Source organism: Triturus cristatus, chromosome 9 (genome assembly GCF_964204655.1).
Source record: "Triturus cristatus chromosome 9, aTriCri1.1, whole genome shotgun sequence".
Classification (NCBI taxonomy): Eukaryota; Metazoa; Chordata; class Amphibia; order Caudata; family Salamandridae; genus Triturus; species Triturus cristatus.
The window spans coordinates 267,470,411-267,488,326 of NC_140592.1; the positions used below are offsets into that span (position 1 = coordinate 267,470,411).

Below are 17,916 nucleotides of genomic sequence, written 5' to 3' on the forward strand. Positions count from 1 at the left end.
CCCGAGTACTTCACAGGTCTTCAAAAGACCATTTGCTTGTAAATGATGCTCTGTTCTTTTTCACCCCTTTTTAGAGCCCCTACATCCCCACTCTGCCTATTGCTTAAGGAATTAGCCTTCCCCCGAAATTTCGCTCTGGTTGCGCCTTTGGAGATGACCACACGCAGCCAGCTCCAGCACAACCCTGCTCTCACCTTTCACAGTGTCTTGTTGTAGTGCTACGAAAACACACACTTTGCCTGGCTCACTTAGGGGCATATTATCTTGAATGGCGTTAAAATTATCGCCGCTTTAGCGGCAGGAAACTGCCGCTAAAGCAGCGATAATGAGCTTGATAATATGCCCTTGTGAATTCCCATAGAAGCCCAACTTCACACCAGAACCTGGGCTGCTATGGGAATTCACAATGGCATATTATCAAGCCCATTATCGCTGCTTTAGCTGCAGTTTCCTGCCGCCAAAGCGGCAATAATTTTAACTCTGTTCTTGATAATATGTCCCGTTATGTTTCTAAATTAACGTCTTACCTTGAAAAGCTGCTTTACATTTCTTTCACTGGATCAACCTTTGTTTAAAACACCACCAGAGAAGGTTGGTGAACTATGGTCCACAAAGAGAAACTCAAAGCTTTCTTGTTCATTATCAGAAATATCTGCCTGTCAATAATTATCGCCAGCCTTTTCGGCCCCTTAAGAGGCTGGGTGGATGAGTATAATATGCGGTATTTAGGATCGGGGGCGGAGGGTGCACAGAAATAAGAACGGATAGTTGAATAAAGTGCGAGTGGATGGATGGCCAGATGGATGAATGGATAGCTAGAAGGATGGATGTATGGATGTATGAATGGATGGAAGGATGAATGGATGCATGGACCATTACTTAGGATAGACAGGTGGGCTGATAGATGCATAGGATTGGTTCTGGGACAGATGTATGTATGGATATATGGGCGTATGACTGGATGGATGGCACAGTGCTTACCATAGGCGAATATGCTGATAGATGCTTAGGATAAGTGCAGGGACAGATGTATGTATGTATGTAGGTTAGAATGTATGGATGAATTGAAAGATGGTTGGATGGCGCACTGCTTAGGATGGATGGATGCAGGGCTTTAAGTGGGCCAGGTCTGAGCACTGGCAGTTATTTTCAGGAGGCCTTGAAACGGGTCTCTATCAGGCTCTATTTTCGGCCCTCGCAAAGGTAGTCAGTTTTCTTTTTTTTATTGGACTGCAGTGAGAGCATGCACATCGATGTGTGCATGCTCATTTTGCTCACTACTGAGAAGTGGAGACATCATGCTTGCTGAGCCACGTTGTAGGAGGAAGGGAAATCCTTTAAAGAGCGTGTTTTCCGAACGTAGGATAATTGGAGGGGATTTTCTTAAGCACACAATCCTAGTTATCTTGATGTAGACCATGCCCATACTTGGATAGCCCACACCCCTTTAACAGTTTTGCCCCACCCCTTTTAAAGCACCCCCAGTTTTTTTCCCACTTAGAGCCCTGACTGCACCATAGTAACAAAGAAACGGTCCAAGCTTCCATTTAAGTCTTCAATGCAACCAACTTTCATAATTTGCCATCAATGCTGGCAGCCTTCTACCACAGTGCAAGAGTGTCTATCAGCACAAAGATTTGTTATCTACAGAAATGTTGTGTGATTTGCGTAGCTGTCTGCTGGAACACTCATCACCAAAAGGTATTAAAACATGCAAATTTGTGAGTAAAACATATACCATACCATAAAGCGGTTCATAAATGGGCCCAGTGCCACTACACCACCCTCATCCCCATTCTTGCTTAACCTTACGAAATCAAAGAAAAAGCCCCAGCAAACCTGGTAGAACCCCTATAGCAATACAGTGACTTAATTTCAACAAGTATCTGCCGGAACGCTCAGCAACAAAAGGTATTAAAACATGCAAATTTCCAGATAAAACATATACCATGCCATAGGGCGCTTTATAAATGGTCCTAGTGGTACTACATCACCTTTAGTACCTAGACATCTGCACGTTACTAATGTCTGTGTTTTAATCACCAACATACCCACCACCCCAACCCCCACTCCTGCCCTTGCTTAACCGTACGAAATCAAACAGAAACCCCCACCATTCCTAGTAGCGCCACTATACCCATACACTGGCTTAATTTTAACAGGTGTCTTCCGGAACGCTTATCAGCAAAATGTATTCAAACATGCAAATTGGCAGGTAAAACATAAACCATCCCATAGCATGGTTTATAAATGGGCCCAGAGGCACTACACCACCTTTACTAGCTAGACATCTGTATGTTAATAAAGTCCTATAAACACTCTGTAGAGTGTATAGCAGAGGATGGGGAGAGTAAACAAAGTTCTAATTCCCAAACTTTTGATATACCGTCCCTTTACTGTATGTATATTAAGGACATTAAATGTAATGAAAAAATTGACGAGTGTCTCAAAGGGATAGTGAAGCTGAGCACCGGTAAAACCCGGACCACTTAAACGCCTGCGTATATTCAGCACAGGGACACAGCCTGACAATTAGTAGCACTTATAATCACATGTAGTTTACTAATGTCAAGAAAGTCATACAGAAAATATACCAAACATTTTCATTACTTTTTTATCTCTCACACATTTATGAAACATCTCTTCTAATGAAACACTCCCCAACCACTTCTATTTCATAAGAACAGACAATCATTAATACGTTTACTACCATATATTTTAGTATATCTACCTTTTTATTATTCACTAGTCACAAACTACTAAAACTATTAACTATACCCAAATGCAAACCAGAAACCATGTTCATATTATATCTCAACCCATGATCAAATGATGCAAACTATGCGTACATATAAAAGGAACGTATCAGTTTTACTATCTTCATCTCTCCTCCATGTAATCTCCAAACACTGTAGACGGCCTCACAGTACAACAACCTACCTAGACTTATATTCAAATCTACATCTCACTGTCGAAAACGAGACCACAACCTGTCCACATAACATTTCTGGGTTTAGTTTTATCTCTTTTAACTTAATAACAAATACATCTCCTACGCCCCCTCCCCACTACTTCCACAAAAAGTATAATTTGCAAACGTGGAACATTTTGTTTATCTCGCCTGAATACATTAGCAAACCCAAATTAACGCAGTACCTCATTTTCAAAACCATACAGTCCTTTAAAGATGACAAACTACACTTCTTCTTTGTGAAAAATTCCTAAACATATATAAAGTATTTATTTAACAACAGTTCAACCTTTATGCATATTTTATAGCCAATATGAAACATTACACTTTACTAACAGTATATTATTTTGAAATAAAAAATACTTTCAAACTTAAACATCTCACCTCACATCCTTAATCACTACTACAGAACAAATAACACACCTTGTTCATTTCTACCTCACCTTTGTAGTTGGTATGCAGATTTCAAATGTCACATACGCATGCAATTCTTTCTTTGTCACACAGTACATGTAATGCACCGCTTTCATCAAGAATGGAACCAGTGCTGGCACAATTTCTTTGTCGCTCCACACATAAATACATGTAAAGAACAAATCAGAATACTTCATTCCTTCATCGACATTCTAAAACTTATCTCCATTGGTTATTTTTGAATTTTCCATCTGAAAAGCTACTTAATATTCCGCGCCACATACAGGTCAGAAGTTCAACCTATTTTATCAGCACACTTTCTGGAACATTCTACGACACCTGCAGGTTCAAAGTTCATGCTTTTTTTAAACGTAACGTTTTTTTTTTCAGCATATTCTCCAACATTTAACAGCACCTGCGGGTTAAAAGTTCACCATTGTTTTAAGTTCCAAATGTACCTTCCAAATGCAAGTAGCACGTCTGGTTGAGCTGAGCACATTTCATCCTATCGTATGGACTCCACGTTTAGACTGCTCTTTATTAACCAATGGCAAACATGCTTTTTCACGCAACTAATATGCACCCTAGTGTTTAGTACCCAATGCTTCTTATCTTCCAATCAATTATCGTTTTCTGTGGGAAAAAAAAGATTTTTCCTCATCTTTAAACATATCTCTTATTCTAGGAAGGAACTGCATGAGCTACAGACATTTTTCCATACCTTCCAGCCATACCTTCAAAATGCTAGTGTGGATCATGGGACATAGATATGTTTCTGGTGCAAGAGGTATGCAGAACAGAGACGTATTGACTTAGACCTAGGTTTACAAAATGTGGAGTTCAAATGGTTTGCACAGAGAGGATTGAAGTGGCACTAATTGTTGCCTTTGGTTGAAACCTGTTTGCATCTCCAACACCCTGACCTCATGATTGTGCATTGTGGTGGAAACGACCTAGGCACATTGACTGGGGTAGGTTTGGAAATGCTAATGAAGGACACCTTTTGACAATTGATGGTGCTTTTGCCTCAAACTGTCTTTGTATAATCCAATATATGCCAAAGACAGAAGTGGAAATGGTCAAACCAATTTTGTCCTCAGATTGAAAAATCTAGGAAGAATGTCAACAAAGCTGTGTCTGCATACCTCAGAGACCATAGAATGGGGTCGATCTACAACAACAACATACGTTTTGATGTGGCTGATATCTACAGAAGTGATGGAGTACACTTCACAGATCAGGGAAATCGAGTTTTTCTGAATAACCTGAAGCTGTGTATCCGCACTTTTATGTAGCTCCCACTAATAAACACAAGGGCTCTTTTTAGAGCCGCCTTATAACTGACAACTTAGGCCCGCTATTTTAGGGCCAGGTAACGGCAACTCCCGCACCCTCGCCAAAATGTATTCTCCACACAGCTGTGGCACAGCGGCCACACCATCTGACTTTGGAGCACAGAGCTCTCGCTTTGATCACCGACTCTAGCGACAGCTCAGGATAGCACCATGTGACTCTGAGCAATAGCTCATTTAATTTCCATGCCGGCCCCCAGCGCCTCCAGACCCATACGAGTGAGTAGTTTGCACTTTACAAATACCGCATTGATTGGAAACGGCAGAATTGAACTTCACACTTCCTCTGTAGCACCCCCCATCACCCTATAGACTTCACACTGTTTAAAACAAAACTTCCTCCTAGTACATATGCACACATGTTGACACTACTTAGACAGGTGTGCCACAGCAGCCAGACAACATGATTCAGAGCACAGGCCTCACAGTTTAATCCCCTGCTCTGGCAGCAACTCAGCTCAGCACCATGTGACTCTGGGCAATAGCTCACTTAATAACTCACATCATTTTCACGCCGGCCTCCAGGGCCTTCCGACCCATAGCGGTGAGTAATTTGCGCTTTACAAACACTGTATTGATTTACCTTCGCACTCCCTGTATAGCACCACCTAAGCACCATATACAAATTACCGTGTTCCAAACAAAACTTTCTCCTACTACGTATAAAATATTACTGACACTACTTGGACAGGTGTGGCACAGTGCCCAGAGCACATGACTTCACAGCATAGGACACACAGTTTGGGCTCACGGTTTCATCCCCGAGTCCAGCAGCAGCTCAATTTAGCAGCATAACACTCTAGGCAATACCTCACTTAATTTCCGTACCCCACGCTTTCAGACCGGTAGGGGTCAATAGTTCAGCGCCTTTATCCCCGAGTCCAGCAGCAGCTCAGCTTATGCCCCCAGCGCCATCAGACCAATACCAGTGAGTAGTTCGCACTTTCGAAAATACCAAATTGATTTGATACGCGCGAATTTACCTTCACACTCACTGTATAACACCCCCTAAACACCATACACAACTTACAATATTCGAAACAAAGCGTAGAGGTCACTAGTTCAGCGCCTTTATGTCGACTCCGGCAGCAGCAGCTCAGCTTACGCCCCCAGCGCCATCAGACCGGTACGAGTGAGTAGTTTGCACTTTCCAAATACCAAATTGATTTGATACGCGTGAATTTACCTTCGCACTCACTGTATAACACCCCCTAAACACCATATACAACTTACAATATTCGAAACAAAAGTTCCTCCGAGTAGGTATAACTACATGCTGACACTACTTGCACAGATGTGGCACAGCGGTCAGAGCACATGACTTCACAGCATAGGACACACAGTTTGGACTCACGCTTTCATGCCGGAGTCTGGCAGCAGCTCAGCTTAGTAGCATGAGACTCTAGACAATACCTCACATATTTTCCATACCCCAGCACTTTCAGACCAGTAGGGGTCAGTAGTTCGTCCTAGAGGATATAAACACATGCTGACACTACTTCCACAGGTGTGGTGCAACGGTAAGGGCACCTCACTTCACAACATAAGACACACAGTTTGGGCTCATGCTTTAATCCCCGAGTCCCGCAGCAGCTCACCTTAGCAGCATCAGACTCTACACAATACCTCACTTAATTTCCGTACCCAGCACTTTCAGACCGGTAGGGATTAGTAGTTTGCTTCGCACCCCCTCTGTACCACACCCTAAACACCCCACAGAGGTTACAGTGCTCCTACCCTCCTCTTTCCTATTTTTTGCCCTTTATTCCCCTTACTCGCTTCGACAGAATCACAAAATGGCGGCCAACGCTTCCTAGTTGCAACCGCTTGCAGCGCTCCTAACCAATAAGCAGCAAGCTTGTGCTCGTAACGCCTCAGCCAATTAGATAGCAGAATTCCCAAATATCGATATCTGTAAATTTCAATATTTCTCCAAAACTACTGAACGGATTCACACCAAATAAACAAAAGTGTGCTTTCTAGACCAAGACCCTCTCCCTGCCAAATTTGGGGTAATTCAGTTCACCCGTTCGACCTGTAGCCTTGTCTAAAGTTTCCTATGGAAATTAACATGCAGAAAACATGTTTTGGGCCCCCCTTTTTTCTTGGCCCCCCTTGGCGAATCACACCCAAACTTTCAACATGGAAGCTGATATGAACAAAGAATTAGTTTGGAAAATTTCAGGAAGATTCATCAAACGGCGCCAAAGTTATAAGCAAAACAAAAAATGTTCTTCCTATGGAAACTTGGTCCTAACTATAACTACCTACTGGCTACTGACAGTCGCCAGTAGGTAGTTATAGTTAGGACCTAGTTTCCATTTGAAAGGGTCTTTTGATTTGCCAATAACTTTGGCACCGTATGATGAATCTTTGTGAAATTTTCAAAACTAATGGGGCAGTCACGTCAGCTAATGTCATGTCAATTTTAGAGTGATCCGTCAAGCGGGCCTGAGAAAAAGGGGGTGCCAAATGCTTTTTCTCCATGTTAATTTCCATAGGAAACTATAGACGCAGCTACAGCCCAAACTGCTGAATGGAATTACACCAAATTTGGCAGAAAGGTAGCTCTTGGTCTGGAGGGTGAATCCGCGAACCCTCCCGATCTTGTGCCTGTGATCTAATTGTCTGCCAGCACTTCAAACCAGGAAGTTTTGGCAGCCATCTGTGACTCCGGTGAGTCACAAGATAAAAGGTGGAAAAACAAGAAAACAGGTCAGGGTATAAACACTCTGACCCCTAGACCTGTTCAGGGGGTCCCACAGGTATCCCCAGGGCCGAAAAAATGCATCTTTTATTTTTGGCGGGATTCTGGCAGAATTTTTTTTTTTTAAACGAAACGTGGTAGCCCGCGCTGCTTTCCTTTAGACCCCCGGGTGGGCCAGGTCCTGGGGGCAATAACTAATAAAGATATAGGGGCCCGCATGGCCCCCATAGCCCAGGGGACTGCTGCCTCCCCGGGGCTAATACTTTGAAGTGTAGGGGGCTGGGCATCCCCCGGGGACCGCCACCTCCCCGTGCCTATTTTGAATTAGAATGCATGGGGGATCCAGCCCCCCATGCAACCTTGGGGACTGCCACCTACCCGGTGCTAATTATCTGAAATGCGGTGGCCATATGGCCCCTCGCTGCCCCGGGGACCGCCACCTCCCCTGGACCATATTGAAATATGGAGCAGGGGCTCTAGCCCCCCACGCAGTCCTGGGGAACTCCCCGGGGCTAGTATTAAAAAATGCGGGGGCCGCGTGCCCCCAACTGCCCCGGGGACCACCACCTTCCCATATCTATTATAAAAATGGGAGTGGGGCTGTGCAGCCTCCCTCCTGGAGCCAAAAATGTCCCTGGGGACTGCCATCCCCCGGGGACGGCTACAGCAATATACCGGGGTGCCCACTCCCTGGACATTGGGGTTTGCTATGGCTTGGCGAAAGCCCTGCTCCCACCAAGCCATAGCAAACTCTGCTTCATGGAAGCGAGAGCGTGGAAAATGCTCTCACTTCCATGAAGCGAAGCAGAAATTGATTTTGGGCAGAGGGAATTGCATTTTAACATATCCCAGTGATCATATATATACATATATAATCACTGGGATTACTGGCAGGCACTGTACCTTGACATACATAGATGGATGCTCTACATCTCAGCAGATGCAGTGCTCTTGTCTCGGAACTCTCGTTCCAAGTGTGTGATTTTGGCTCACGGACTCAACTATATGATAGGACATGTGTGCATATAAACACCAGCTGCATTCTTGTGTTATGTTTAGGTGTTAGTGCCTGACCAGTAAGAATAACAAGGGACATTGGTGTTTGACCTAGTCTGTGGAGTTCAGACTAAATCACAGGACAGGAACTGAGCGCGAAAATATATGCAGGTTCTGTGTAAAAGTACAATATGGCACACAGCAAACGTGAATTTTGCACCCAGGGCAGTCCTGTCACCAGTCAGATACTCTTGACACCTTTGCACGGTTAAGATTTTCACATTTGTATTTAGTCCCTTTTTTTTAGAACTCAGAATCCTCCAGTGGGGCTAGGCTGCTGGCTTGTCAAGGGCTAGCTGAACTGGATTTGGTTATGCAGAGAATCTCTCAGTAGGAATACCCTGTTTTCTTAACCCAGCAATGTTGTGCCCTGGCTGTGGAGGCTTGTCCCAGTTCTTTGGATGTCTTGGAGCTTAAAATGTTTCTAAGTCCCAACTTGAAAGGACCAGCTCAGGTAGAAACAGGCAAGGGTCCCAGGTCCCCAGGAGCAGGACTTGGGGGTCAAGACTCACTCCAGCAGAGGCCACCACCCGGGTCCAAGTCAGATCCTGTTGGTACTGGTCAGCTGGGCTCTTGAGGGAATAGGTCTCTTGCAGCTTTATGTGGCCCTGGGTTTCAGCCAACTGATCATGTTATCCACTTCTTCGTCCTGGGAAAAAGTGGGAGCAGGTCCAGCCCTTCTGGTCTCCTCACAGGCCTCAAACAGCAGGTCTGGTCCTTTTTCTGTTCTTCCACAGGTCCAGAGTGTTCTGGAGAAAGTGCCTTGGGGTACCACACATATGCCTGGCATTAGCTAGTGGATGGGGGTGACTCCTGGCTCCTCTCTAATTAATGGGGTAAAAGTTCCCAAAGGTAACCCTACCCACTTTTACAGCAGTTCCTCCTTACCCTATTGCAAACATTCCCAGAGCTCCCTTCGCTCACTAATTTCAAGAAGGAGAAACCCTTCTTCCCCTGTGAAAAGACTAGGTGCCTACCTATTAGTGTGGGCAGGGAAATGAACAGTCCCCTCCCCCTTGGTAACACCAAACCAGTTCTTGGGACAGGTTTTACCCATTAGGTTTGGTGCTTGCCTGGCTGTTAGGACGACAGAGGGTGCTTACTCAGGTGTCAGCTAAGATACGCTTATGACAGGGGAGGCACCTTTGGAGTAAATGAAGTTCTGGGGTCTCCCTGTCCGAGGAACAAAAAAGACCTCTCCATGCCTACGCCTATGTCTATGCTCTGGGGGCTGTTTTTAACCCTTATCAGGGCTAATCACTCACTGAGCTGCAGTGGTAAAGCTAATGCAAATTAGCCTACAGTGGCTTCATGCATGAAAAAGGTAACTTTCTTTAGAAGTTACTTTTCTTTAATATTATCAAAAGTCACACGTCACCACTAAGTTGGGCTTTTAATAACTATTAAAAATAGTTGCCTAATCAGTTTTCTAGTTGGTCCCTAACTGGAGATAGGAGAATTAACGTTTAATAACTCTTCCTAGTGTTTTTCTATGGGACAGCCAGCCTGTCTACAGTGAAAATGCATTTTGCGTGCTAGTCACTATAAGGTCATGTTAAATTGACATTTCTACATGCCTCATGTTTAAATACCATGCACCATGCCTTGTGGGCTACAAGGCTTACATCGGGTTGATATATTAACATTTAAAAGAAACACTTTCTCCTGTCAAAAGGCTTATTTTGACAGGTTGGGCTGCAGTTTTACACTGCTGTAGCTCGACTACAGTTGTAGGACCGGAGTCATGTGTGCCTTGTCACCCTAGTGGATGGCACAGAGCTGCTGGATTCCATAGGTGACATTTAACTTTCCATGCTATGGGTGTATTTTGGGCAGCATATACCATGGTCTTATAGGAAAGTTAAATATGCCAATCAGGGATTAGCCAATTTTTAAATGTTTTGAGGATCAGAGCGCATACAGTGGGCACTGGACAGCACTGGACAGCTATGTCACAGTGAGCAGAGCCTAAAAAACAGCAATAATATTCAGCAAAAAAAATGGGGGTTTACCCCACAAAGAAGGGCTTTTTCTCACACAGTGCATCTAAACACTAAGATCAGTCTGCATTCAAGAGTACATTAAAATCGTGAAAAATCCTTACAAACAGAGAACATATCCAAAATCAACACAATTAGGTTCTCCTTTAGGAACACTTCAACACAAAAACAGTAATGTCAGATAATGACAGAGAATTGACTGGCCCGTAAATAGACTGCCAAGTGCAATTAGTCAAGGATTTTGCACAGAAGCAATGCAGAACTCATTAAATACCTCCTTGTCTGCAGGAAAACCAGTCAGGTTGTGAGTCTAGAACACCAATCCATAAAACTCACTGTAAGTGTCAAGTCCAGCTCAAATAATTAAAAATAGCAGCATACATTGAGTTTCCCCCCTTAAGAACACCCTAAAATACAAACTCAGGGCCCTATTCACGAAAGTAATCTGAGACAAAATCCTAACTTTACGACTTTTGGTATTCACAACAGACATTTAGGAGTAGTAAAGTTAGGATTTAGCCTCAGTTAAATCTAAGTTTTACTTAAGTTAAACTTAAGACCAAAACTTAAGTTTAACTGAGACAAAATCTTAACTTTATCACTCCTATATGCTCTTTGTGACTATCTAAAGTTGTAAAGTTAGGATTTTGTCTCAGATTACTTTTGTCATTCGGGCCCAGTATTGTCAGGTAGTGACAGAGAATCGCCTGGATGTAAATACAGTGTCAAGTGCAGTTAATTAAGGTTTATGCAGAGAAGAGCTGTGGTCTACATTAAATACACATCTGTCCCGAAAGAATTGAGTTGGATTGAAGGACTAGAGCAGTAATCCAAAATGGCTACTTTAAGTGTCAAGCTCAGCTTGAATATGTAAAACATGGCAGTGAGATTTACCAACAACAAGTGCAGTCTGTATACAAAGTTCATTAAAATCCTTAAAAATCCTTAAAAAATTTCATGCATTTCCAAAAAATAAACACAATAGCATTCTCCATTAAGAACACTCCAACATACAAACAGTAGTGTCAAGTTATGGCAGAGAATCGGCTGGCTCAAATAAAGTGTGAAGTACACTTAATTAAGGATTGATTTAAAGCTCAGGCTTGATATTTGTGAAGATAGACTGACTCTTGTTTTCTAGTAGGCCAAGTGGTCATGGAAGAGCACTGCATTCACTGAAGTGATCCTTAGTGCGGATCTGTTGTGTGGGACATCACATTGGTCTATGAAGGGTGGTGATGGATTAAGCAGGTTATGAAGGACAGCACACTGAGGTTTCTGTTTTATAAGAACGTATGTGAATTGAGTTGTCCGTATTAACCCACTGCCTTGTTTATTTTGGGGACCAAGTGAAGTACTGTAGGGACTACTTAATGTCTGTATTGAGCTCTGAGCACCAAGGACCTTTTTAGAGATCATAATGGCGAGCTCCCATGTTGAAGGAACTGAGGAGAATGTAGACACTGGATGACGGCAAATGTTAAAGAATGTCTGGATAGTCCCGCCATTTACTCTGGAGTCGGGATACTACGAACTTGCTATGTATTATTGATGTTTCTCTTGTCCCCCTCTCCTGCAATTCCCAAGGTATGTACAGTTGGGATTGCATCCTGAGTACCAATCCATTTGGAATTCGCACTCCATTCAGTGTTTTGATAGTGTGATGTGCCGAAAGTTAAAGATGGGCTCTTGAACCTGCATAGAGATGCAATGTGCCTTCTTCTTTTTTGTGTTTCTTGCCAGATAATGGATTTAAACTTACAAATGCACATTTTATTCTGTGATGTGGGAAATGGTGGTTATTGGCTGCTGATAGCACACTGAAATGAGAGGGAAGGAGTGAGCTCCGGTCTTTAGATCATTACACTATGTTACATTGAAAGTGGGGAGATGAAGAGACACATTTATCAAACCTTTGCACTGGTGCAAAGTCATCAAAAGTGCAAAAACCAGTGCAAAATGTTGATGTATTGTTTACACTCCAGAGCTAAACATGCTTTTTTGCTGGAAGTTGCCTAAAAGTAAAGCAAGGTAGTGCTTTACACCACTTTGTGTTACTTTGCATCAAGGAGGCGTACCATGGCTAGTACATGGGCATTGCCATGCTACCATCTGCTAACATTTGCAGACAGGGCTTTGCAGCAAAAACAAAGCCTCGTCGAGGCAGCTGTTAACTTGAAATATTTTTATTTCTCTAAACTTTTCAAACTTTGTGCGTGTGCTGCTCTGTACAGCACACATACAATGTTTGACAAGCTTTAAAGTATAATTTAGCATAGTTTTCTGTACTCAAAGGATACCCTTCCAGTGCAAAACGAAAACGTATGCAATACATCAGGCACACATTTACACTATGATGCACATGTGTGAGTAGCACTAGGCAGCATGTTTAAGTGACAGTGTAGGGAATGACAGCAGCAGACCCACATCTTTGTAGAAATGGCTCTGCACTATTTACTCCCTTGTGCAACACAACATAGCAACAGTGATTTGGATAGAGTTGAGATCTGATTGATAGAAGTGCATGCTCTGCCCCTTAAAATACAGCAAGAGGGGAGGCCTGATCTTTAGTGAGAGCTTGTCTGATCTTTAGAGCAGTAAACTATGCTCTTTGGAAAAGTTGAGGTCTGAATTCTCGGGGCAGTATACCTTGTGTCACTTTTTGCATGAGCACGGCTCTAGCTTCAGGGGATGTGTTTGGGGTGTTAAACCTCTCTCATAAATGTATTTTTTTGGTAATAGTTGGGTACAGTGGCATTCATTTGGATATTATCTCATTTAGTACCCCAACCAATCTTTATTTCTCTCCCTTTTTATTGCCCCACAAGCCCCTCTCATGTGCCCTACTTGTGGTAGCATGTGTTTTAACACTATATTGTTGGAAAATGTAAAGCTCACACCTCCAATCTGATTGACCAAGCTACACCCCTGGGACTGAGGTCCGATCCGTAGAGCAACACGTTCTTCCCCTTAAAGTATGGGAAGAGGTGAGGTCAGATCTTTCACAAGATGAAGTATGATCTTCAGAGCAATAAACTAGCCTCTTTGTTGTTTGCTAAAAGACGAGGTCTGATTTGTTACAGAAGTATAGCTTGTGTCATATAGTATGTGAAGATCTCAAGTGTGATCGTTAGAGCCACATGCTCTGCCCTTTAGAATATGGGCAGTAATAAACTCTGGACATCCAGTGCTATCCACTGTGACTTGTGTAGGAAGAAGGTGGGCTGCTGTGTTTGGTAGGCCAAAGACGGCAATGTATCTGGTAGTTTTGCATGGGATATGTCTGCACTTTACCTTTGTGTATAGTAAGAGGAGTTACTGCATACTGTGCAAACTTTTATGGACGCATCACATGCAAGAGAATCCCTTGCATACAGAAGGGATTGCATCCTAGTTCCCCTATGAATGCAAAAGAAGTTAGTTGGGAAAACTTTATGTAACCAGTTTGAAGGATAGTCAGGCTGGAGTACCTCATTAAGCAATGAGCTTTGAAAAAGAGATGTTCACAGTGAAGGTATTCCCTAAGTTAAAAACAGTCCAGTCTCACCTCAATAGATGCAGGAAGACCTTGAGGAATGGTTCTAAATTTGTTCCTTCCCAGGCGCAGGTAAGACAAACTCTTTAGAGGTTGGAAAGCCAAAGGATCAACGTTGCCTTCACTAAGATGATTGCCCTCCAGTTCCAGGGTCACCAGGTTAGGCATCTCTGTAGAAAGAATAAATCCAGACGTTAACTGTCTTAGTTATTGATGATCAATAGTATCCCCCACCAAGATCAGATAAATGCATTTTTTCCACCTTACTCAAATGTTTTACAATACTTCTCATCTCATATGTCTCTTGTCTTAAAGATGCAGATTGTGCCACGATGCCGCCCTTGTCGCTAATTAAAGTAGAATGATTTTAAAAGGTAGTATGGCATATTTCTGCAAATTCCAGTATCTGATCCACTGTGCCACTGCCATCTACCACAGGAGACTCCAAGAGCTCATGAACTCATCACTATTTTATTTCCTGTTAATTCAATAGAAAGTATGAAAACCTTGACAGCTGGGTTTTTTATATTGGACTTACACTGTATTTAGGAAATCCTTGCCTCATCCTTCTGGTTGCTGAACATCAGGGTTTTAGATATTTGTGTATTTGTATTAGGAGGTAATGGGGGTTCCACCTGCTACCAAGCCCTGTTATACCAGTGTAACAGGTTAGCGGGGGGCAGTACGGTGCATTATCAATTTATCCTTAAAAGCTTGTCTGTATATTATTGTCTATCTAATTACCTGAGTAGAATAAAATATGTTTGGTACGTTTGTCCAATTAGACAACCAGCTGCACTTGAAAAGGTTTTTCATCTTTAGTAAACATGATAGTAAATACTCTAGCAGTGGATTTATATAAACTTTGCTTTGCCTTAAAAATGCTGCAAATGCTTCCAACGTGTTGTCTGATTGTGTAGTGGGCAGTGAAGCAAACAAATATTGTTCAAGACCAAATTACGGAAGCATTATACTCAAAGCATAAATGGAAAAAAGCAGAATGTGAATTATTAGAAAAACATATATGCAACGTATTCTGCACATAAACCATTTTGCATCTGTAGCACATATTTTAAAAAGTAAAAAACCTTGTACATCATTAAACTGTTTTACAGTAATTACACCCTGATTTAGTTTTATTCATGCGATTTTCATAAAAAATAAGAAAAAGTCACAGGTTTTATCACAAGGTTACCTGATGTAGGTCCCTAACTGTGTCCGTGCTATTGCTGTAAAATGTTGCCCTTAACAAGATTGATGTAACATTTCGATTGTTACCCTGTGAGATTATTAAAATGATGGAGCCTGGTGGATCTGGGCTGGTAGATTGTTACGGATTCCTTTGTCTTCTTTTCCCCTTCTTGCATTTCCTGATTTCCTCTGTGGTGATGCTTCTGCAGTGCACCATCTGTGCTTCACTTTATTCTAGGTCATCAGATATGATGAGGGGCCAGAGTTTACAGCCCTCTATGGGATGCAGCATCTCTTGAATGGGCTTGTGTCCTCAAATGGTCGACGAGGTCTTGTTGTACTTGCAAAGACCATTGATCAGCAATGGAGGACACCTTCAGTAGAGTCAGGTGAATCTCAAGGATAATGGCCAATTTAGCCTTGCTTGGCAGAGATGGTGAATAACCAGAGTCTAAGCACTAAGAGTTTGATTATGACACCAGACACACTGCCACCGACAGACATCTGGTGCCGCGACCACCACATTATGAGCGCAGTGGTGGGAGGCAGTAGGCAGAGGGACCGACCGGCACTTCTGATGGGCTCAAGGAGCCCGTCAGACCATCGGTCGGAATGTAATACCCTACAATATATATACAACATACAAATAGGGTGGTGCCTGCTCAGGCACCATCATAGAGATTTCAATGGCCCATTCCGATTGCCTTTTCGTGTCGGTCCGACCGCCATGAAAAGGCAGCCGGAATGGGACTTTGTGGCCCCTTAGCAGGTCCACCATCTCCTGTGGGCCTCCGCTTGCCCCCTCAAACATCCATGCACTGTGTCTGGAACACGGTGCAGGGATGTTTGAAAACATCCGCTTTTCCATTGTGGCCTGTGCTGCGGCAATGGAAAAAATTTGGATTCAGTCCACCTACATGACAGTCGCATTGTAATTTGGGGGGTGGGACGCCGACTACTTATCAGTCGGTCCCAATTCCTCTATGAGCACATGACCATCATCGTAATGAGGCCCTAAATATGAGTGTGCTTTCAGTGCACAGTTCCACTCTACAATGCAGTGCCAGGCTTTCTCTGTTTTTTTGGCCTCGCATCTACATAAGTTAATTGAGGCCATGAGCCAGAGACTATCGTAGTTCACCAAATCGGATCCCACATCTTTTTGGAGATATGCAGCGCTTACCTGTCAAATAAATCTTGAGATTATTTTAGTCCTACTTGTATATTCCTCCACCATACTATAATTAGCCTTTCTTTCAATGAATGGGAACATTATTACACAAGTCTTTAGAAACATACATGTACCAGTACTGTCATTGTGAGAAATCCACTTTTTAAGTGGGTATAACGCAAAACAAAACAAGGGCTATCTCCATTCTCAGCGTCATGAGCCTGATTACTCCACATACATTACACTGGACTGTTTATGCTGTGGCTTCCTGAAGAAGGCGACCAGCCGCATCACGCGTAGAACAATATATTCATATAGGCTAGGCCACAATTGTGAATGATTATGACCATATCAGAATAATTTCTCTGTAAAATATATTACTATAATTTGTTATCTTTATCAATATGTATGAGAGAATGAATTATATGTATTCCATCGGTAAATAGACACAATGCCTATGTATTTTTGTAAAACTAATATAATATAGTGATATCTTTCTTTTATCATAACAATAAATAAGTATATTCTTCTATTTTTTGCATTCATTTATCTATTAGTTTGTCTAAGTTTGTGCCTCGTATCTTGATCTATTAAGTATTTATTGCCCCAGCTCTCCTTATAATTTATGTATAATATCCCTGCCTTGGGCAAGTTATCTTGTAGCAGGGGACCCCTTTTTTCTTTACATTGCAGTGCCAATCTGCCAGTCTCCATCTTCTGCGCAATGTGAGCTCTGGAGCTAAAGCTGTTATGAATATAGAAGTCCATGAACTTAGCCCTGCAAACACATTTAGGAGAAAATATATCAAGATTCATCTCAGGGAGGCCGCATCATGTATCTTCTGTTTCTAATCATAGGTAACGAACACAGACTCTTTCTTGGGAGGTTCATTTTGAAGTATGCCTTGTACATCCAAGCTTGGATCACAGCATGACAGCCCCTCAGGCAATCAATTTGGTCACCAAAAGAAACTTTCAAATACCATTTTAGTTTGCCTCTGTACTGCTGGATTCTGATGTCCTGATCAGACAGAAGGACTCTTGGGACACCATGCACAGGGTGAAGATAATGTACTAGAGAATGGAAACTCGAGGGACACCACAGGAGATAGAAATGCACTCATATCAGAAGGTATTCATCTGACCCAGATGACTGCGTTCTCCAGGTAGGACTCGAACCATTGAAGCACAATGCCATCACATATGATTCAGCATGTGAGAATACCAAGCGCAGTTCAATTTTTAATGGCATCTAAGGCTGCAGAGTGGTCAACCATGAGGAGGCGGCAGAGGTCATGTTGGCGTAGATCTGTAGGCTGTCATCGACCATTCGGATAGTCTCTATACTGTATTGAGTCTAAATTCAGACTGGTAGCCTTGAAGGAGTGCATTGCTTTTTATCTTATAGAAGCGTTGGTGATGGCCTTCTCAATGATCTTCCACAGGATGGCAGATGGGTGAATGAAAGATAATGTGTGAGGTCATTTGACTTCAGGTTGAGCATCTTCAAGAAAACTGT

The 17,916-nt window shown here is 42.7% G+C and overlaps 1 protein-coding gene across 3 annotated transcripts in view; it reads right to left on the reverse strand.

The window, feature by feature from the left end:
• Positions 1-17,916, reverse strand: part of ECM2 (extracellular matrix protein 2) — a 190,522-nt gene that overhangs the window by 95,575 nt on the left and 77,031 nt on the right. For all 3 annotated transcript variants that reach the window (XM_085624889.1, XM_085624888.1, XM_085624890.1), the window contains exon 7: positions 14,048-14,205. In XM_085624889.1, the coding sequence (XP_085481015.1) occupies positions 14,048-14,205 (158 nt within the window). The remainder of the gene's footprint in view (positions 1-14,047; positions 14,206-17,916) is intronic.